General features: G+C 39.0%; 1 protein-coding gene across 7 annotated transcripts in view; it reads right to left on the reverse strand.

Moving 5' to 3' along the window:
* Window positions 1-20583, reverse strand: part of ADAMTSL3 (ADAMTS like 3) — a 338323-nt gene that overhangs the window by 69464 nt on the left and 248276 nt on the right. For all 7 annotated transcript variants that reach the window (XM_064366147.1, XM_064366148.1, XM_064366144.1 and 4 more), the window contains exons 18-19: window positions 13476-13668; window positions 13182-13361 (exon numbers count right to left, since the gene is read on the reverse strand). In XM_064366147.1, coding sequence (XP_064222217.1) covers window positions 13182-13361; window positions 13476-13668 — 373 coding nt within the window. The remainder of the gene's footprint in view (window positions 1-13181; window positions 13362-13475; window positions 13669-20583) is intronic.

Here is a 20583-nt window from a genome sequence, read left to right on the forward strand (position 1 = left end):
TATTTACTGACTTGCTCCTAAGAAGGATGAGGAAATAAGCATATTTACATTTCCTCTACTGTATTAGTCCAATCTCATGTGGCTAATAAAGACAAACCCAAGACTGGGTAAGTTATAAAGGAAAGAGGTTTAATGGACTCACAGTTCCACATGGCTGGGGAAGCCTCACAATCATGGCAGAAGATGAATGAAGGGCAAAGGAACGTCTTACATGGCAGCAGACAAGAGAGAATGACAGCCAAGCAAAAAGGGAAACCCCTTATAAAGTCATCAGATCTCGTGAGACTTATTTACCACCACGAGAACAGTATGGGGGAAACTGCCACTATGATTCAATTATCTCCCACTGAGTCCCTCCCACAACACATGGGAATTATGAGAGCTACAATTCAAGATGAGATTTGGGTGGGGACAGAGCTAAACCATATCATCTACCTCATCTCTCCAAATGTCAATTAGTTTTCATTCTATTATTTAGAAAATGTTAAGATTTCTGATATTTATGTTGTGTTATAGAATATAATTGTTAGTTGATTAGACTTAATCTACACATATGAATTCATTATTCATCTCCCACCTTTTATACCAGGGTCTATGGCATTCCCAGATTCTCTGTTTTGAGTGGTCTCTGTATCTCACCTTGGCCTTACAGCTTTTTCAAGAAGGGTTTATCAGATGATATTCTGTGACTGCCTCTCTGTTGTCTCTCTACATTGAGAATACAGGATGAAGAGGAAATCTTTAAGTCATACTTGCTTTCCCTTAGAATTGTGCAGATCCTGCTCCATTGTCCTCTTGCACTGAATGCTCCTATGAAGATGAGAATTTTTATTGTTCATTTGGTTGACTTTCTGTTCAAAGGAGGTTTTGCTTTATTCAGGAAGTTCAGCCTCTTACACAGGCTTAGTGGCACATGCTGTGCTATTATGACTTGCAGATAAAAGCTTTTATTAAAGGGAATTAATTTCCCTTATTCTGTCTCTGAATACTTTTCTGTTCCATGTGTTTTGTTCTTCTCAACAAATACCAATTATGCTTATGTTTGATCTCCTTTGTCTGTCTTCCATATCCATTACGGCCACTAAAAACCAATTTTACATCTTTGTTCTTTTCCATATAATTTTATATGACTTATTCCAGTCTGTATCCCATCTCTCTTTATTATCAGTCATTTCCTTTATTTTCTTAAGTTGTTGCATGTAATGTAAGTTTTGTGCCTGCTATTTTTGTATCTGCCATTTAAAATTTTTTTCTTTTTTTTCTTGATGGTTCCAGTAGTCTTTCCATCTCCTGTTGTCTTATATTCTCTTTTTTGACTCAAACCTCACTTTAAAGCCACTTTTTCCCTAGACATCATGACTATAACTTCCTTGGAAATACAGAACCTATCTGTCTGAACTTTTCTCTGGGGAAAATTTCTGTTATGTTATCCATGTGACTCTTGCTTTATGCTCCATTTCCCATCCCATGATTTCCTCCCTCCTTTTTGACATCCCCCCCTAGTTTTGGTGCACAGATTTTATGCTGGTGCTTTGAATACAGCTGCTGTTTGTGAGTAACATGGGAGGGAGAAATGAACTAGGGAATTTTACATCTGTCTGTTGTCTTCAACATTTTGTCACCAAATCTCTTATTTCCTCTAGCTACATTTCTCTTCAGGTTTTGAAATTTGAATAGTTGATGAGATGAATAAAAGATCCTTTTAAATAACTGGTTCACTTTGTAATAATCCGGCAATTGCTGCCTCCCCTTCCTTCACACCACTTCATCTCTGGCAGCATTCCTTGGCAAGGAGGCATAAAAATATGCCTTCTCCCTCACCTCCATCTCCTGTCACGATTCTGCAGGGACATCCTCAGTTTTCTTCTGAGGTACCTCATGGTCCAGGATCTAGTCTCTGTCATGAAAAAACTAGAATAGGCCTATCAGGACTGCCACATTTACTCCTAGGGAAATCTATATCCTGCTAGGTGCCTGAGGAAATATTTGTCCGCTCTCAGCCTTCCCTCTCATTCTGGTCCAGATTTTATAGTCTTTGGCAGGTGTGTTTCACAATTTATAGTTTGGGATTGTGGCCATTTCATTGTTCATTGAAGATACAGTGTTGTAGGTTTTTTGGTGGGTTTCAAAGGAGGAAAATAGAATTTTTAAAAATGGCTTTAGTGACATCTTTTAACAGAAAGCCCTAATTATTATTATTTTTCAGTATAGACAAAAACTTTTTGTAAGCTTTTGAATAAATATTTTTAAATTACCATTACCATATTATCACTTTTTTTAAACAAGTCAAATCATCATCTAGGAGTTTCTCACATAATAAAAACGAATGTCTGCTTTTTATTAAACTACTATGTGAGTTACTTTAGTTCATACAAAAGTGGTTAAATAACTGCCAATCGCTGCTCATAAGACATTTCTAATGATACATATTTGACTTTTTCTCCTCATCCTGAATGGCAGGATGGTTTGTAAACCCTTTTTTTTTTTGAGAGGGAGGTCTTCTGTGACTGTGTGTCTGCTAAGTTAAAGTAAGCATGCCATCAGAGAATGTCCAGAACTCACAGAGAGGGGAGATGTCATAATCAGTGCCATTAATTATCATTCACAAAGCAGCAACTGTATGCCAAAGCTTCTTGTGGTTTCTTCTTTAGACATCTGGTAGATTCCTCATGAATCACTCACGGGAACAATATACATTGGTTCTTGCATCTTCAAAACTATTTGTCTGTGGTCTTTAAACTTGAAGGTCAGTTTGGCAGGATATAAAATCTTTGGCTCACACTTTCTTTCCTTCAGTATCTTAAATAAGTTGCTCCATTGTTTTCTAGCATGAAGTGGTATTGTCAAGAAGTCTGATGCCAGTTTGATTTTCTTTCCCTAATAAGTGACTTGATTCTTTTGCATAGATGCAAAAATATATTTTTATCTTTTAGTAGAATATCTTTTTCTTTTGAGATGGAGTTTTGCTCTTTAGGCACAATCTCAGCTCATTGCAAACTCCGTCTCCTGGGTTCAAGCTATTCTCCCGGTCAGCCTCCCAAGTAGCTGAGATTAAAGGACTGTGCCACTACGCCTGGCTAATTTTTGTATTTTTTAGTAGAGACAGGGTTTCACCATGTTTGCCAGGCTGGTCTTGAACTCCTGGCCTCAAGTGATCCACCCCCTCAGCCTCCCAAAGTGTTGGGATTACAGGCGTGAGCCATCGTGCCCAGCTGAACATGTCTTGATATTGACCATTCTGGTCAGTTTTCCTAGGTATATAGAGTGCCCTTTCGACATGGCAATTTGAATCATTTATAGTTTTGTTCTGTTATGATTTTTGGTGGTTTTCTTTTCCTGGGACTCTATATTTGTTGGATTTATTTCCTTGTCTTTTATATATATTATTTGCACTTGAATCTTTTAATATTTCTCTTTGATTCTTGTCATTTCCCTCCTTTATTTTGCTTATTACACTTTCTCTGCCCAGTCATTTTTGAGTTTCTTCTAGTATTAAGTTTACATTCTGAGAAATTTACCCTTAGTTTTTAAATTCTTTTCTAAACTGTCAGCTGTCATTTTACATTCTCCTGTTATTCATCTCATTTATTGAGTTTTCTATTTCTAATTTATTTCTACAATTTTCTTTTTGTTTTCTCTTAGCTCATTTTGTAATACTGACTATACTTTCATCTGCTTGAAGGCCACATTTTCATTATGTTGGTATGCTATTGATACTTTACTTTTTTGGAGGGTTTGCTGACGCTCCTATTAAATGAATTAGATTGTTTTCTGTACTTTTAGAGAAGGAGAGTGTAAGCAGGTGGGAGTATTTCAGGATAGTTATCTTCCCTGTTAAGAGCTTCCTCCTCTGGTGTTAAAAAGAAGTATTATGTGCAACAATTTGGCCACAATTCTGGGATTTGTATCTCTGGACTCCCCAACTCCCAAGGAGCCAAACATCTCTTTCCTTTGCCCTTGTGTTCCTTCTCCACTTGGATTATAATTCTGACAACTTGGGCACTTCTTAAGCCCAGTACTCTCTGGTCTTCTTAAGGCCCAATAGTGGTTCTGCGTGATCTTTCTTGCATCCAATCACACTCTGGAACCTGGAGTCTTTCCTCAATTTGGCTGCTTGGTCTCAGATCTATTTGCTGAGGGTTCTCCTCAGAGTAGGATTATTTTCTTGTCATGCTATTTATTGCTGATGTCTGTGTTCCACAACTCTCGGCCCTGTCTCTTCTCTTTTTTATCGCTGCCTGGCTGCTATTTTGCCATTTCTGAACCGTGTCTGCACTGTGTGGTTTGGCCTCACCTACTTATATTACTTTTGTTAAAATTACCTCTGTTGTTTTTTCTTTCCTTTTGCATTCCTAATTTCTCTGCTTTTTCCTTTTTAATGAGGGATTTGGGAATAGTAACTATGCTACCATCATATTTTGCCTCACTGAAATCCTTCAAATAATTTTTAAAGAGACTACTGTCACTAATTTACTTTTAGATATCATGGTAGCCCTCTTCCATAGTTTCAACTACCACATATGTGCTGATGATTCATATAACTTTAATGCAGATGTTTTCTGAGCTATAATTCTTTATTGATACCTTTATGGCCTCTCAAACTACATGTATGTCTAAAATAAGCCATTTTTTTCTCTCTTTTTCAAGTCACTTTCTGAATATGCTGCTTCTAATTAATTTTAAAATTAACGTCATCTCATCCATTCGCTTTCCAGTATAGAAATATAAAACACTCCTCTTTTTTGCTCATGTCCTGTCAATTCAATTGCCAAATATGTCAGTTAAATCTCCTAAATATTGTTCAAAACCACTTACTATTCTCTATCCCAACTGCTGCTTCTCTCTCACTGGTTTTATTACAATTGCCATCTAACAAGGTTTTTCAAGCTCCAATTCCTTCTTCCTCTAATACATTAACCATACTTGCAGCCAGAATTATAAGTCTAAAACCTTACATTTTACTTCCTCATTCAAACACCTTCCATAGTGCTCTCAATGACTGTAGGGATAAACCCAATATCCCAAAGTCTTCACAATCTGGCTGTAACCTCTCCTTTCCATCTCACCTACCAGCACTTCCTCAGTGCATCCTGTTCTTAAGCCACACAAGACTAATAAGCTCCCACAAATCTGTGCCTTTATATACACTCTTGTCACTCCTAGAATACCCATCTGTCTCATTTCCACACAGCACTCATCTCTTATGATGCAACTCCAAAGCTGCATCTTCTGCACCACTTTCCAGGGACCCAGGCAGACTTAGATGTTTCCCCTCACTTTTCACATAGCTCTGTACATACAGTACCTTTATTGGGCTTTTTTTTTTTTTTACATGGTTTAAACATCATTCCTTCTGTCTGCCTTATTAAACTGTGAACTCACTGAAAACTATTCTTAGCTGTCTTTGATTTCTGGTGCCTAGGGTAATCAACATAGCAATGCTCAGTAAATGCTGATTAAATCACTGAGTTTCTAAGGCTATGGAACTAGGCCTATTCAGAGTACAAGAAACTTTTATAAATCTCTATACTTTAGTCAAAAAGTGTTTACCAAGCACCAAGTGGGATACAAACATGTGCAGAAATGGTTCTTCCCCTTTGGCGGTTACTTTTGGTCAGAAAAAACAAGTGTATTCAGGTTGTGCGTGTGTGTGTGTTGTGTGGGGTGTGTGTGTCTGTATGTGTGTGTGTGTATGTGAGAGATTTAAAATACATGGAACAGATGGAACTACATGAATTTGAATGCACTGGGCATATTATGGATGGGTCAAAATATAAGAGTAAACTGTCAGATTCAGTCTAAAAAGACTATTATTCCAGTAGAAGAATGCTTACCAGAGCAAGACGGCAGAATAGAAGTCTACACTGATCATCCCCCCGCTCCCACTACCACAGGAACACTAAATGTTAACAATTATCTGTGAATAAAAAAAGCACCTTCATGAGAACTAAAAATCAGGTGAGCCATCACAGTACCTCGTTCTAACTTCATATCACTGAAAGAAGCACTGAAGAAGGCAGAAAAGACAGTCTTAAATCACCAACACTACCCCTTCCCCATTCCCTGGCAATGGCTGCATGGTACGGAGAATCTGTGCACTTCAGGGAGGGAGAGCACAGCAACTGGGGGACTTTGCATTGAACTCAGTGCTGCCCTGTCATAGCAGGAACTGAAACCATTCGGAACTCAGCTGACTTCCATGGAGGGAGCATTTTGGGCCAGCCCTAACCAGAGGGGAAGTACCCATCCTGGTGGCCAGAGACTGAGTTTCAGCAAGCCTTGCCACCATGGGCTAAAGTGCTCTGGGGTCCTAAGTGAACTTGAAAGGCAGTCTATGACACAAGGACGCAAATTCTTAGGCAAGTCTGATGGTGTTCTGGGGCAGTGTGTGACCTATTGAGACATCAGATGGGGCAGCTGGGGAAGTACTTGCACTACGCCTCCCTCAACCCCGAGCAGCACCGCTTGCAGCAATGAAAGTGACTCCTTACTTCTGCTTGAGGAGAGGAGAGAGACCAGTCAAGAGGACTTTGTACTTCGTCTTACATCTTGGACACAAGGTCAGCCATAGATAGGGCACTGGGCAGAGTTGTGAAGCCCCCATCCCAGGTCCTAGCTCCTAGGTGACATTTCTAGACACACCCTGGGCCAGGAGGTAACCCACTGCCTTGAAGGAAAAGACCAAGTCCTGGCAGGATTAATTAACTCCTAACTGAAGAGCCTTTGAGTCCTGAATAACCAACAGTGATATCCAGGTAGTATGCCATCGACCTTGGGTGAGACTTTGAGATTGGCTGGCTTCAGGTAACAGCCGAGCCACAGTAAATAGAGTACCTACTGAGCTTCAGAGGTCCCTGAGTTCAGGCTTAGGCTCTTGGACAGCATTTCTGCACCTCCCCTGGGCCAGAGGTGGGAGCCTGCTAGCCTGAAGGGTGAGTCCCAGGTTTGGCAGCATTCACAAGCTGACTGAAGAGTCCCTGGGCATTATGTGATCAGCAATGGTAGCCTGGCAGAATGCTCTGTGGGGTACTGGTGATGGTGGCCATGGGGAGAGCTCCTCTGCCTGTGGAAAGGGGAGGGAAGAGGGGAAGGGTTTTGTTGCATGGTTTGAGTGGCAGCTTAGCCACAGTGGAATAGAATGCCAGGTAGATTTCTAAGGTTTTTGACTTAAATCCCTGGATCCCAGAAATATCTCTGGACATGTCCAGGGCCTGAAAGAACTTGCCTCCCTGAAGGGAAGGGAATAAGCCTTAAGGGAAGGACATAAGCCTGGATGGCTTCACCACCTGCTGACTGTAGCCCTAAGGCCTTGAGTGAACATAGGCAGTAACCAGATAGTGGTTGCAGTGGGTCTTGGGTGAAACCCAGTGCTATTCTGGCTTCAGGTCTGACCCAGGGCAGTTCCAGTGATGGTGGCCACAGGGGTGCTTGCATCACCCCACTCCCAGCACCAGGTGGCTCAGCACAGAGAGCAAAAGAGACAGAGAGAGATGGAGACAGAAAGATGCTGTTTGTTTGGGAGAAAGTAAGGGAAGAGTTCTCTTCCTGGTAATCCAGAGAATGCTTCCAGATCTTATTCAAGACCAAGGTGACATCTCTAAGTCTTCAAGAAGTACAGTATTACTGGGCCCATGAAACACCAGTTATGAAGATAAAGATAAAAAACGTCTTAAGGAAGCCCAGCCAAGTTTCTTAGACTTTGTATGGAAGAGCTCAGAGATGGGGACTTGAGGGCACGTTCATCCTAAGCACCAGGGATAAGCTGAAAGTGTTTCATAAGAGTGTGTGTGTGTGTGTGTGTGTGTGTGTGTGTATGTGTGTGTGTGTAAATAAGCTTTTGTGTACTTGTGTGCTGGTAAATGTTTCAAAACATGTTCTTGGAGGAAAGAGCCATGATTGTTTTGCCAGTTTCTGTGGTGTAAATACTCCCTTCATGGCTGATTTCCAGCTATCAACCCAATGTGATCGAGCACAAGTTGGGATGAGATCATAAGTGGTTCTCGCTGGCCAGTAAGAACTGACTTCAACACACTACTTCCCTCATGAGTTGTAATTAATAATTCTATGGAAAACTGGGGAATGCCATATTTTAAAATCTATGTATCTTGGACATATCTTGAGTTGACCTTTATAAATTTTCTGTTATAGAGTTATTTTCTTTATACTTAGTATATTAGATACATTAATAGTTCAAGAGTTGAAGAGTTGGCAGATATGAATAACAATACAGGAAGTGAAGAACTCAGAGATGATTATAAGTATTGGAAGACAGTGGTACATGGACAGAGACAGGAAGTAGGGAGAATCAGTTGGGAGAGAGTGAAGTGGTTGTCCCTTTGCTTTCCCACGATGAGGATATAAACTAGGTGGAGGGCTGAAGATATGGTTAGAAGGTTAGAGACTTCCTGGAGGTTGAGAATCACCAATGGAAGTTAAAGAATTCAGGACACAGAATCAACCACAGTGGAAAAGCGTAGCAATGGAAATCAAAGTATCAAATATTGAGCTTTTTGAGATTTGGAAGAAGAGAAGCCAACAGAAAAGACATATTCAGATAAGCAGGAAAAAAAAAAAAGCACCAAGAAACACAATGAAGGAAAAAGATGAAGATAAACAAAATAATCAAATGTTCTATCAAAGTACAGAAAACAAAGGCTATTTCAGCCAAAGGGTTGGGCACAAAACAGGCTACAAGGGGTATGTGGATCACAGAAATTCACCATTTGGGAAGATTGCCTGATATGAATCAATGCTCCTTTCTTATAACTTGAAAAGCAGTGTAAGAACTGAAGGCTCCTTTCTGCCTAAGGCTTGGTCCAGATCTAAGGAACCAAGGCAAACTCATAAGTAAATGAATGGACAAAGCTCAAACATGCCATGAATAGAGCTAGTGTCGGGGAAGAGGACGATTCTGGCTGCAGGCCAGGGGCCTGGCTCCATGAAGAATGGAAATTCTGGCATGGCTGCTCAGCCTTTCTGTGTCCAGGGTTAGTGGCCAGGTTCAAATGTGGAAGGACCTTATCCAGAACCACAAAATGGATAGCTGCCCCCAAGTGAGCCATCCCATGGCAGAGGGACTACTTTGGCAGGAAGCTTTAAGAAGGGTGGCAATTTGATGTCAGTCACTGCCAAAAAAAAAAAGCAACTCTGATGAGGGGAAATTTTAACTAACAGGAGAAAGCTCCACCCAGTAAGAAACTCAAATTTTTGTGCAACAGGTTGTGTGCCTGACTGCACTCAAGCCTCAACATCGGCTTTTAGGGTCACAGGCTAAGGCTGCCTCTGTCTTCTTGTGTGTGTGTGTATGGCTGCTCTTCCTCCCAGATAGTGGCTTCCTGGATGTGAGGTCTTGACTGGAAGCCAGACAGTGTCTTGATTGAGTTTGGGGTGACCTCTTGGAGCACAGGAGAGCTTGCTTTTGCCCTGACGAATGGTTGCCTATGAAACTAAACAGCCTCCAGTCCAAACCGGCTCACGTGGGTAGCCTCCTCTTTAGTTTCCTTCTCTTCTTTGTCTCAACAAAAACTCCTCCAATGAATCATCTGCCTCTCCTGTGTTAGCAGACCTGAGCTTTTCTGAAGATCACTGTCAACCCCACTTTGCGTTTTTCCTGACTTTTCCTGACTGCTGAGGAATAGTATTCACTTGCTCAGAGCTCTGGACAACCCAAGGATCTGTTAGCAATCTCATGGCCACTGGCTTCAAGGCCAACATAAACCAGGTGAGACAACCATGTGGATGCTCAGGAAATAGCTACCATTGAAAAACAATGAAAATTAGGGTCACTGTGATTTAAAAGTGGGAAATGCTGGATGATTTTAGGAAGTGGAAAACTTCACAGAAGAGGGAAGCTTACAGTTGAACCCAGGATTTGAAAGCCACAACAGCAAAGACACAGAAGCGATCCCACACAGACGTGCAGTGGTGTTACTTTAGTGATACGCAACTGGCAACTGTAAATTCAGTTATTCACTGAGAGAGTGGACAGAGAGGAAAGTGGTCATGTCACCGCTAGCCTCCACTCTATGACACCAATGACAACCGTTTGTTCCACAAGACAGGATAGAACTGTGAAGGCCTGTTTGTTCTTAGAGGAGAGAAGCAAGGACAGAAGCAGAGTGGGTATTTTAGAGCTTGTCTGTGGTTCTAGGTGCTCCCTCACTGCATCCAGAAACAAGCTGCCTGGTTTCTCCTTGACATCTGCTCCTTTGCTGTCTTCCCATTGTCTTGCCTCTTCCCTTTAGGTTAGGGCAGCACTTGCTCAAAGAAGTCAGTACCCAGAGCCAACCCTACCTCGGACACATGTAAGGGCTAACCCACCCAAATAAGAATGAGAGGCAAGTAAGGAAACACTTCCCACACTGCAAGCGTTCATTACAGCACCCAGGAATCTTGTTGAAATGCATACTCTGATTCCTTAGGTCTGGGTGGGTCTTGAGATTCCTCATTTCTTCTAAGTTCCCTGCTGATGTCAATTTGACTAGTCCTTGGGCCACACAAAGTGTAGCAAAGAGAATCAAGCATTCACAATGACAAGATTCTCTCCACAAAAGCATGGCCCTTCCTTCTGTCCCTAACTATGGAAACAGTAACTGGATCTTTCACCTCCCCTGACAATGGGGCAAGGTAAGACTTCACTGTTGGGGCTTAGCTGGGTGATGGCATAAATACTGCCTACCCACCAGCCTACCCAGGCTACCCACCTCTCTAACACCTTTGCCTAGTCCACCCTGCCTGACCTAGTCTCAAAGGAATTTCCAAAATAATGATTCTGAATTGGGCCGTCTATTGTTCCACATGCAAGTAGGAGGAAAATTAAGCAAACCACTTTTGCCCACAAAGCTCTCCAGAGAGAGGTCTACCTGTCCTTCCCACCCTCCCTTAGGGAGGTGGTCTCACCTGGATCAGCCTTTTCTCTTTATTTAGGACCTGAATGCAGGAAGAGACAGTTCTCCTGCCCCTTGAGTCACTGACCTACAGTATGGCAACTTTCCCAGGAGAGTTGTGGCCACTGGCACTGTCTCCAACTGTTTGTGAGTTAGACAGAGGGAGTGGGATTGGTGGCTGGATCCTAGGGCAATTCCTGCTCTGCAGACCCTGGAGAGATGGGTTCATCTCTTTCCTTGGGCTTCTTCTGAGGTTTTGGGCAAAGTTTATATAGACTTTCAGTGGCCTGGATTGAGGATAATGACTCGTAGGATTTCAATTAAGACAGTTTTAAAATACTAGCTCCTAACAGAACTAGATAGTTAAAACAGGAAAAATCCCAATCTGGAGAAGAATTCCAATCTGGATATAGATACAGAAATACTGTTAATCCAACCTACAGCCAGAAATGTAGACCTTCTCTCAAAGGGGATGGGAAGAGCCTACTCTATTAGACATTGCCATGTCCAATATCTTACGTTATCCTCACTAGAACCATTGCATTTAGCAAAAGTAAATGGGGGCTCAGAGAGATTAGGTATATTTAACAAGAACACCCAGATTTAGGCTTTAGAGCTGGCATTCCAGCATGGGTCTGTTAGGCTCAAAAGCCTTTTCTCTTGCATAAAAGACGGGAGTGGATGCCATGTATACTAGTTTTGGGTCATACGGATCTGGGTTTGAATCTATCTCTGTCCTTGGGCAAGTTACTTAATCTGAATTACCCTCTGTTTTCTCATGTATAAAAAGGGAGACAATATCTGCTTCTGGGGCTATTGCAGGATGAGATGAGAGGATCAGGTCATGACTGTGCCTGGCACTGAACCTAGGACTCAGAGCAGCTTGTGAATGTCACTCACTGTCCTTCCTTATTTCTTGAGGTTATTTCTGATGTCAGGGTTGGCTCTCTACTCCAAGAAGATACACACCAGGTGATAGTGACGAGATGTTACAAGATACCGATAACATAACTAATTATCTGTTTTAGAATCTGTGCTAAAATCTCAGCCTGGAGATGTTAAGGATGCAGCAAGACCGGAGTAAAGGGCTGGAAGAATAAGGACTGGAATAAGAGAGCCATGAGTGCAAGAAAGGCCCTACCAGCTACTCTGGGAAACGTATACAATAGTCCCTTCTTATCCATGGTTTTGCTTTCCACAGTTAACTGTGGTCCAAAAATATTAAATAGAACATTCCAGAAATAAACAATTTGTAAGTTGTAGGTTGCACGACCTTCTGAGTAGTGTGATGAAATCTCTCACCATCTCGCTCCATCTGCCTAGGACATGAATCATTCCATCCATGCTACCTGCCTATTAGTCACTTAAGTAGTCTTCTCAGTTATCAGATCAAAAAACCATAGGATATATAGGATTCAGTATTATCCACAGTTTCAGGCATCCACTGGGGTCTTGGACTGTGTCCCCTGTGAATAAACGGCAACTGCTGTACTTGATTTTGCAAGCAATTAGACTTATAGAAGATTCTGAACAAGCAGGAGCCTTGATGGACACCATGATGGGAACACTGTGGGATGCTAGCTAGTATGGAGATGGGAGAATAATACAGAAAGATCAAGTGGGCAGTGTAATATAACAGAAAGAACTCTTGGAATAAAGTCAAAATAAGTGAATTCTGCTACTTTTCCAGCTGTGGGGGCTTAGGCAGCTTACTTCAGCTATTGGGATTTAATTTCCCCCACCTGAAAAATAAGGCTTCATTAGTAGACTGGGTCAAGTCCTGCCAGCACTGAAACGATGTGCTGGAATTCTACTCCCTCCCTGCACTAATTCAAGCTTGCCATGATGAAGGGTAAAATTAGCAGCCTAAGTGACAGAACACAGAGGAAGTTATGCATGGAAGATGTTCAGAACGTTGGAATGACAGGGCTTAATGAATGATTCCATATGGGAGGACACAAGGAAGACAGGAACCAAACTGATTTTGAGTTTATCCTGGGATACTATGATCCTGGTAGTTCCAAAAGAAGGAGCTGGTTCAAGAGAAAGATGGTAAGAACACTTTGAATGATATCAAGTAAAAAGTGGAAATTAATCATTGTGTTTGGGCCTGGGCTATGGAACTTGCACAACCCCGAGGGTGAGTGAGCACCTCCTTAAATGTGTCATGTGGCCCCCTAGGATCCTTACTCATTTCACACTAGTTCCAGCCTGATCTTGTGGAGGAAATATTTGAAGGCTGAAACAAAGAAGGGGCAGAAAAGAAGGGACTTTAAAGTTGAGCCTGGCCCTTACCTTCGACCAGTCTGCCACAGCTAAATATGGAGGACAGTCTGTCCTGGCACAGGACTTGTGAGATGATGCCTTGGGTCCTTGGCACAATTCGTCTGAGAGATTCAAAAAGCTGCCATCCGTTAGCAGCTGCCGACAGGTGACTCTTCTGTTCTGAGTTCCCCCGCCACAAGTCTTGGAACACTAAGAAGACAAAAGGGGGTGAGGTGGCAGGCTTGGCCTACTCTATGTTAGTGCAGTGCAGGGCCCCCCACAATCATAATAACAGAGGGCCCTGGAGTGGCCAGTCTGCCCTACCTGCTGCCATTCTTCAATGTGCCAGCCAGGAGGGCAGTCAAACTGATTGCATGCTTGTAAAGCATGGGGCTTTTCATCTCGGCACTCCTCAGGAGGGGCAGGGGTCTCTCCAGGGTGCAGGCAGTACACATCTCGGGTCTGAATTCCAACTCCACAGGTAGCTGAGCAGGGCCCCCAAGAGCCCATGTGCCACCTAAAACAGAAGACAAGTAGGGAAAGTTGAACGATCCAATAAACCAATGTGCAACCATGAGAGCATGAACAACGTGAAGTTCTCCTCTGCACTTCCAGACTTCACACCTTGCATACAGATTTTACAGTCACAGCATCTCCATCAATATAAGCAATTAAAATACAGAAATGTAGTATTTAAAGGCAAGAAATGTCAGGAAAGTGTTCAAATATCTTAACCACTTGGGAAAGTCTAGAGTAAAAAGCAGCAGATTTGTTCCCATCCTGTCCTACCACCATATATCAAAAATAAAATCCTGGTTTTGTTTTGAATGGAGTCCCAAGGCAATGATGATTTATATAGGTATCAAAAGAAATTTTAAATGTTTAAAAGCATACTTCAGGAAATCTTCAGGGCACCTGGCTTCATTATTTGGAATATCCCTAAGAAAATTCTTTTATGTTAGGATTGGATTTACAACATATATATAATGTGATTCCTTTCCAATAAGATCTTGGAAAAATCAGGTTTTCTCATAAAACATCTGTAAAAATGAAAAACCAGGGCAGCTGCTTTCGATACATATTTCCAAGTTGCCTTCAAGGAAGATTCTCCCAATTTATACTCCCAACCAGAAGCATTTGAGAGCGCCTAGTTGCCTACGCCCATAACCACATTAGAGAATATCATTGAGAAAAGTCTCCGCCCATCTGATGGGTGAAAAGTTACACATTATGGTAATTTTAATTTGTGGATATTTAATTAGCAAGCATGAATTCTTCACTAGTTACTGTAGAGATACATCATTAGAAAACCATTTTTAAATGTTTAAAATGTTCATAAAAGGATGCCGGCTCTGGGGTACTTTGTAATAGCACACATACAAAAATTAAATTAAATTAAATTTTACAAAATGGAAGGAGATCATGTAAATGTTTAACAATAAAGCTGGAAATAAATAATTGTTCACTCATACAGCACAATGCTTGCAGCCATTAAAATAATAAAGTAGATATAATTATTAACACAGAAATGTAATCATGATGTATTTCCAATAAAAAAGAAAAGCAGGTCATAAAATAGCTTGCAGAGTATAATTCTATTTTTTTTGCATTTATAAATGCCTGCAGAAAAATGTCTGAATAATTATGCATTAAAATGTTACCAGTGATGGTATCTAACTATAGGATTTTTATTTTCTTTATTCTTACTGATTGGTTTCTCTGATTTTTATTATAATAAGCGCTCATATCAGAAAAATATTATTTCTCTGAAAAAATTAATTAGTATTTATTCTGAAAATAAATTTGTTTTTCTCATTTCTAATTTTCTATTATAAATGTCTCCTACTTGTGTAAATAAAAGAAAACAAAAAATAGTATTAACACAAATATAATAGGACAAAAGAATAAAAGTTTTATTTATGAAGGAAAAATTTCACAATGAAGATGTGATCATACAAGTATGGAGATTAAATATAAAACATAAACTTGTAAAAAGCAAGAGCTGTTAAATATAGGAAAAATGGACAGAAAATAACTTTAAAATTTAAAATCTTTAAACTATTTCTCTAAACCCTTGGCATATTAACAAGGCAGACATTAATAAGAATATAGATTTAATAATATACCTGAAAATATGGATAAAACAGATAACTTTCTAAGGAACTACAAAATTTCAATTCAAGAAAGGAACTGGCCCTCACTAGTTTTGTGGTCGAATCCTACAAATTTTCAAGAAATAGGTGAATTCCCATATTATCTTAAATGCTCCAAAATAAGATGAAAATATTTTATGTATATTATAAAGCTAGAAAAAATATGAGCACAAAAGCTGACAGATATATATATAAAGCAAACTTTTATATGTGGTTATATATCCTAAATCCTAAATGAAAGTATAAATCCTAAATAAAATAGAAGCAAATTATAAACAGATTAAAACAATACAGGGTCTGTGCTGTGGTCTGAAGGTTTGTGCCACCAACAAATTCAAATGTTGAATCCCTAAACCCCAACGTGATGGTATTTGGAGGTGGGACCTTTGAGAAGTAATTAGGGTTAGATAGGGACATAAGGGTGGGGCCCTCATGATGGGATTAGTGCCTTTATAAAAAGAGTCACCAGGGAGCTTGCTCTCTCTCCACCATGTGAGGACACAGCAAGATGTCAGCTGTCTGAAAGTCAGGAAGAGAGTCCTCACCAGAAACTGAACCCTGCTAGACTTTAGTCTTGGACTTTCCAGCCTCCAGACTATGAGAAAATAAAGTTTTGTCTTTAAAGCCACCCTGTCTGTAGTATTTTGTTATGGCAGTGTGAAGTGACTAACTCAGTATATTTTTTGACCATAGGGGAACTAAATTAGATAATCCCCAAATACTTAGAAATTATGCTGTAATCTTCTAAATTACCCACGGGTCAAAGAAGAAATCAAAGGGGACATTAGATAGTATTTTTAAGTGCACATTAATAGAAACATCAAATGTAAACATTTGTGGAATTCAGCTAAAGCCATGATTAGAAGAAAATCAAAAGCCTCAAATGACATACTAAAAAAGTTTGACAATAATAATCTAAGTAATCATTTCAAGAGGTTAAAGAAAGAATAGCAATTACACTCCCAAAAAGTAGAAGAAAGAAAATAATACACATGAGAATAAAAGGAATGAATTAGAAAACAAAACAAAAAGTTGGTCCTGGCAGGACATGGTGGTTCACGCCTGTAATCCCAGCACTTTGGGAGGCGGAGGTGGGCGGGTCACCTGACATCAGGAGTTTGAGACCAGCCTGGTCAACATGGTAAAACCCCAACTCCACTGAAAATACAAGAATTAGCCAGGTGTGGTGGTACCTGCTTGCAATCTCAGCTACTTGGTAGGTTGAGGTGGGAATCGCTTAAACCCGGGAGGTGGAGGTTGCAGTGAGCTGAGATCGGGCCTGGGTGACAGAGCAAGACTCTGTGTGAAAAAAAAAGAAAAATTGGTCCTTCAAAAGGCTAACAAAATAAATAAACTATTGATAAAATATGAAGAAAAATGAGAGAAAGCACACATTATAAAATCAGGAATTTAAGGGGAGACATTTTGGCATGAAAAATAATAAATTAAATTTATAATTTAAAGTATTTTAAAAATAAACTCCAGAGTCAGATGGCTTCCTTGGTGGAATTCTACTAAAAATTTAAGGCATAAATAATTTCAGCCTTACAGAAACTCTCTAAAAAAATAAGAAGATAGAAAACTTCCCAACTCATCTAAGCTAATGTCAGTAACAGATCTAAAAATCCTAAACAAAATATTAGCAATCAAGTGATAAAGTGAAAAATAATGTTACATGGTGACCAATCTGGGTTTATTCTAGAAGGCAAAATTGGTTCAACCTTGGAAAATCCATCAGTGTCTATGACATAGAAAACTATAGAAAAAAATTCATATGATCATTTCAATAGAGACAGAAAAACATTTGTAAATTTTAACAAATGTTCATGATACAAACATTTTTAATTTGAATGAGTGCATCCAAAAAAGCAAGGGCTTGGGGGTTGGAAAGTGAGAGAGGGCTGGAGAATAGAGCAAAATAGCTAATTCAGCACCCCTTTGTTACAAAAAATAGCAATACCGGTTACTAAAAGACATAAAGGTAAAGACATTCCCCCATACAAACGAAACATCTCAGTTGACCAGAAATCAATGTAAACACACAATGCTAAAGCACTAAGAAAGTTATGGAACAGAATATGTAATGTGTTCGAATGTACTGAGAGAATATTTAAACTCTGATAGAGATTTTGAGAATAAGTTAACGATGAGATCACTGAAATTAGGCAAACAAAAATTAAAGGAAATTGCCAACTTCAGAGAAAACAAAAACTTGAACCCAAAAGAAAAGTAACCATAATAAAATATTAAATGTCTTAGCTGTACAATGCTTTCTTTAAATGGCAGCATTATTGAGATACAGTTTACATAACATAAAATTTACCCTTTTAAAGGGCAGCGATGCTTCTCTTATAAAATAGCTCTAGCCTACTTCGAGGCATTTTTAGATACTAAACATCTGATCATGGTGGAACATGTGACCATGACCTATCAAATGACTATGTAACAAGCTGCTTATCATAAAGCAGGCATTATCTACCTACAAAGTCATATAGTTAGATGTGACCAGCAGTGGCATACCACTGAGTGGAAGTGGTAAATGGGACCAGGCATTAGTGGTGAGTGTATCATTGTAAAAAGTCTAGTGATGGTAATGGCCACAAGTGACCAGAAATACCTAACCAGATATGACTTTCGCATGACTGTAATTGTGTTTTCCTTGAACCTAATCTCCCTTGGCTCCTAACAAATTTATAACCTTAGTTCTCCAGCCTATTACTCTTGTGGATCACTTAATATCTTTCTAATAAGTTTATTATTAGCTCAAGTTAAGCAGAATTAGTTTACACTGCTTATACCTAGGAACCCTGATTAATATAAAGTGATACAAGTTTTAGATTACTTTTGAATTCTAGAAATTTTACAAATTTAATATGCAAAAAGACAAAACCAATATATAAGTTAGTATTTCTAGTCATTTAGCACCTATCCTTGAATTTTAACATACATAATTATAATTTTTAAACATTTTATTTTAGGTACATGTGCAGGTTTAAGTAGGTAAATTGCATGTCAGGGGGATTTGGTGTACAGATTATTTCATCACCCATGTAAATAGGCACAGTACCCGCCAGGTACATTTTAAATCCTCTCCCTTCTCCCACTTTCCACCCTCAAGTAGACTCTGGTGTCTGTTGTTCCCTTCTTTGTGTTCATGTGTTCTCAATATTTAGCTTCCACTTATAAATGAGAACATGTGGTATTTGGTTTTCTGTTCTTGCATTAATTCACTTAGGATAACGACCTCTAGCTCCATTCATGTTGCTGCAAAGGACATGGTCTCTTTCTTTTTCTATGGCTGCATAATATTCCATGGTATATATGTGCCACATTTTTTATCCAGTTATTTGATGGGCATTTAGGTTGATTTCACGTCTTGGCTATAGTGAATAGAGCTGTGATGAACATATATGTGTGCATGTGTCTTTATGGTAGAATGATTTATAATTCTTTGGATATATACCCAATAATGAACTTGCTGGGTCAAACGGTAAATTTTTTTTAAGTTCTTTGAGAAATTGTCACACTGCTTTCCACTATGGCTGAATTAATTTACATTCCCACCAGCAGTTTATAAATATTCTTTTCTCTGAAACCTCACCAGCATCTGTAATTTTTTGACTTTTTAATAATAGCCATCTGACTGGTGTGAGATGGTATCTCACTGTGGTTTTGATTTGCATTTCTCTAGTGATAAGTGATGTTGAGCATGTTTTCATATGCTTGTTGGCCACATGGATGTCTTCTTTTGAAAGTGTCTGTTCACATCATTTGCCCACTTTTTAATGGGATTGTTGGTTTTTGTTTAAGTTTCTTATAGATTCTAGATATTAAACTTTTACTGAATGCATAAGTTTGCAAATATTTTCTCTCATTCTGTAGGTTGTCTATTTACTCTGTTGATAGTTTCTTTTGCTCTACAGAAGCTCTTTAGTTTAATTAGGTCTCATTTGTCAATTCTTGTTTTTGTTGCAATTGCTTTTGGCATCTTTATCCTGAAATCTTTGCCAGGGCTTATGTCTAGAATGGTATTTCCTAGGTTACCTTCCAGGCTTTTATAGCATAACTGTAAATGTTTATAACAAAAGTCTAGAGTTGTTCAGTATGTCCATCCTTTTATTGATCAAGATGAAAGGATTTCTCAGCTATCCTGAACTACTTTCATCTGTTACTGTTGTTAAGAATTCTGTTTTTCCTGACTTTTCCATACTTCTCATTTTAATTATTTCCAGTGCTCTTGTATTGATTTTGCTTGTTGTACTTTTTATTCTATTTTCCCCTCTGTCATATTTTATTCTTAGGTTTACCCTTGGAATTTTAAAGGCCCTATTTAACAACCGTAGACTTAACCAAAATCATTTCCATCTTAACAAATGGTACAAGGGCCTAAAGCACTTTAATTAATCAACCTCTCTGAGTTTACAAGGCTTTATTGCATAATATTTCTTTTTTTCAAATCAATAAATCAGAAATTATTATTGATTTTCATAGTCAATAATTTTTCTTAGATTAAACATCTTTACAATATACTTTGGTCATCATTCGTTCTTGTATCTCAGACTTTCCTTCTAGGATCATTTTCCTGCTCAATAAATACATTCTTTAAAATTGTCTTTAGTGAAAATTTGCTGATAGTGCAGTTTCCTGGTTTTGTTCACCTAGAATACCTAGCGTAATATTAGTAAATATTTATTGATTACCTATGATGGGCCAAGCTCTTTTTAAAGTACTTTATTTGTATTAACTCATCTAATTGTCATACAACCTTACCATAAGACTGTACTTTGTTGATGCCTGCTGCATAGGTGATACTATTACAATCTGAAAATATCCCTATTTAATCTTTAAAAGATTGTTTTAATAAGTATACAATTCTAGGCTGATAGTGATATTTTATTTTTTGAGCCATTTGAAGACAATGCTTCATTATTTCACATGAGAAAAGACTGTCAGTTTTTGTTATTGTTCCTCTCCTGGATCTTTCTGTATTGACTTTGAGATTTTGTCTTTAGAGTTCTAAAGTTTAACAATAATGTATCTGAGTGTGTATTTTTTTTTCCCTGCTTGGAATTAGCTGTGACTCCCAATTCTTAGGTTTCACATTTTTTTCATTAATTCTGAAATATTCCTTACTACTATCTCTTTGATAACTCTTTTTTTTTCTTTTTAGAATCATGAAATCCTTTTATCATTTTCTCACAGTATAAGGGACTTATCTTTTTCTTTTAAGATCATTCTCTTTTTTCAACACAAAGGAATCACAAGTGAATGAATTAGTA

This window comes from Aotus nancymaae, unplaced genomic scaffold, assembly GCF_030222135.1.
Source record: "Aotus nancymaae isolate 86718 unplaced genomic scaffold, 86718_ANA_hifiasm-v0.15.2.pri h1tg000064l_0, whole genome shotgun sequence".
Lineage (NCBI taxonomy): Eukaryota > Metazoa > Chordata > Mammalia > Primates > Aotidae > Aotus > Aotus nancymaae.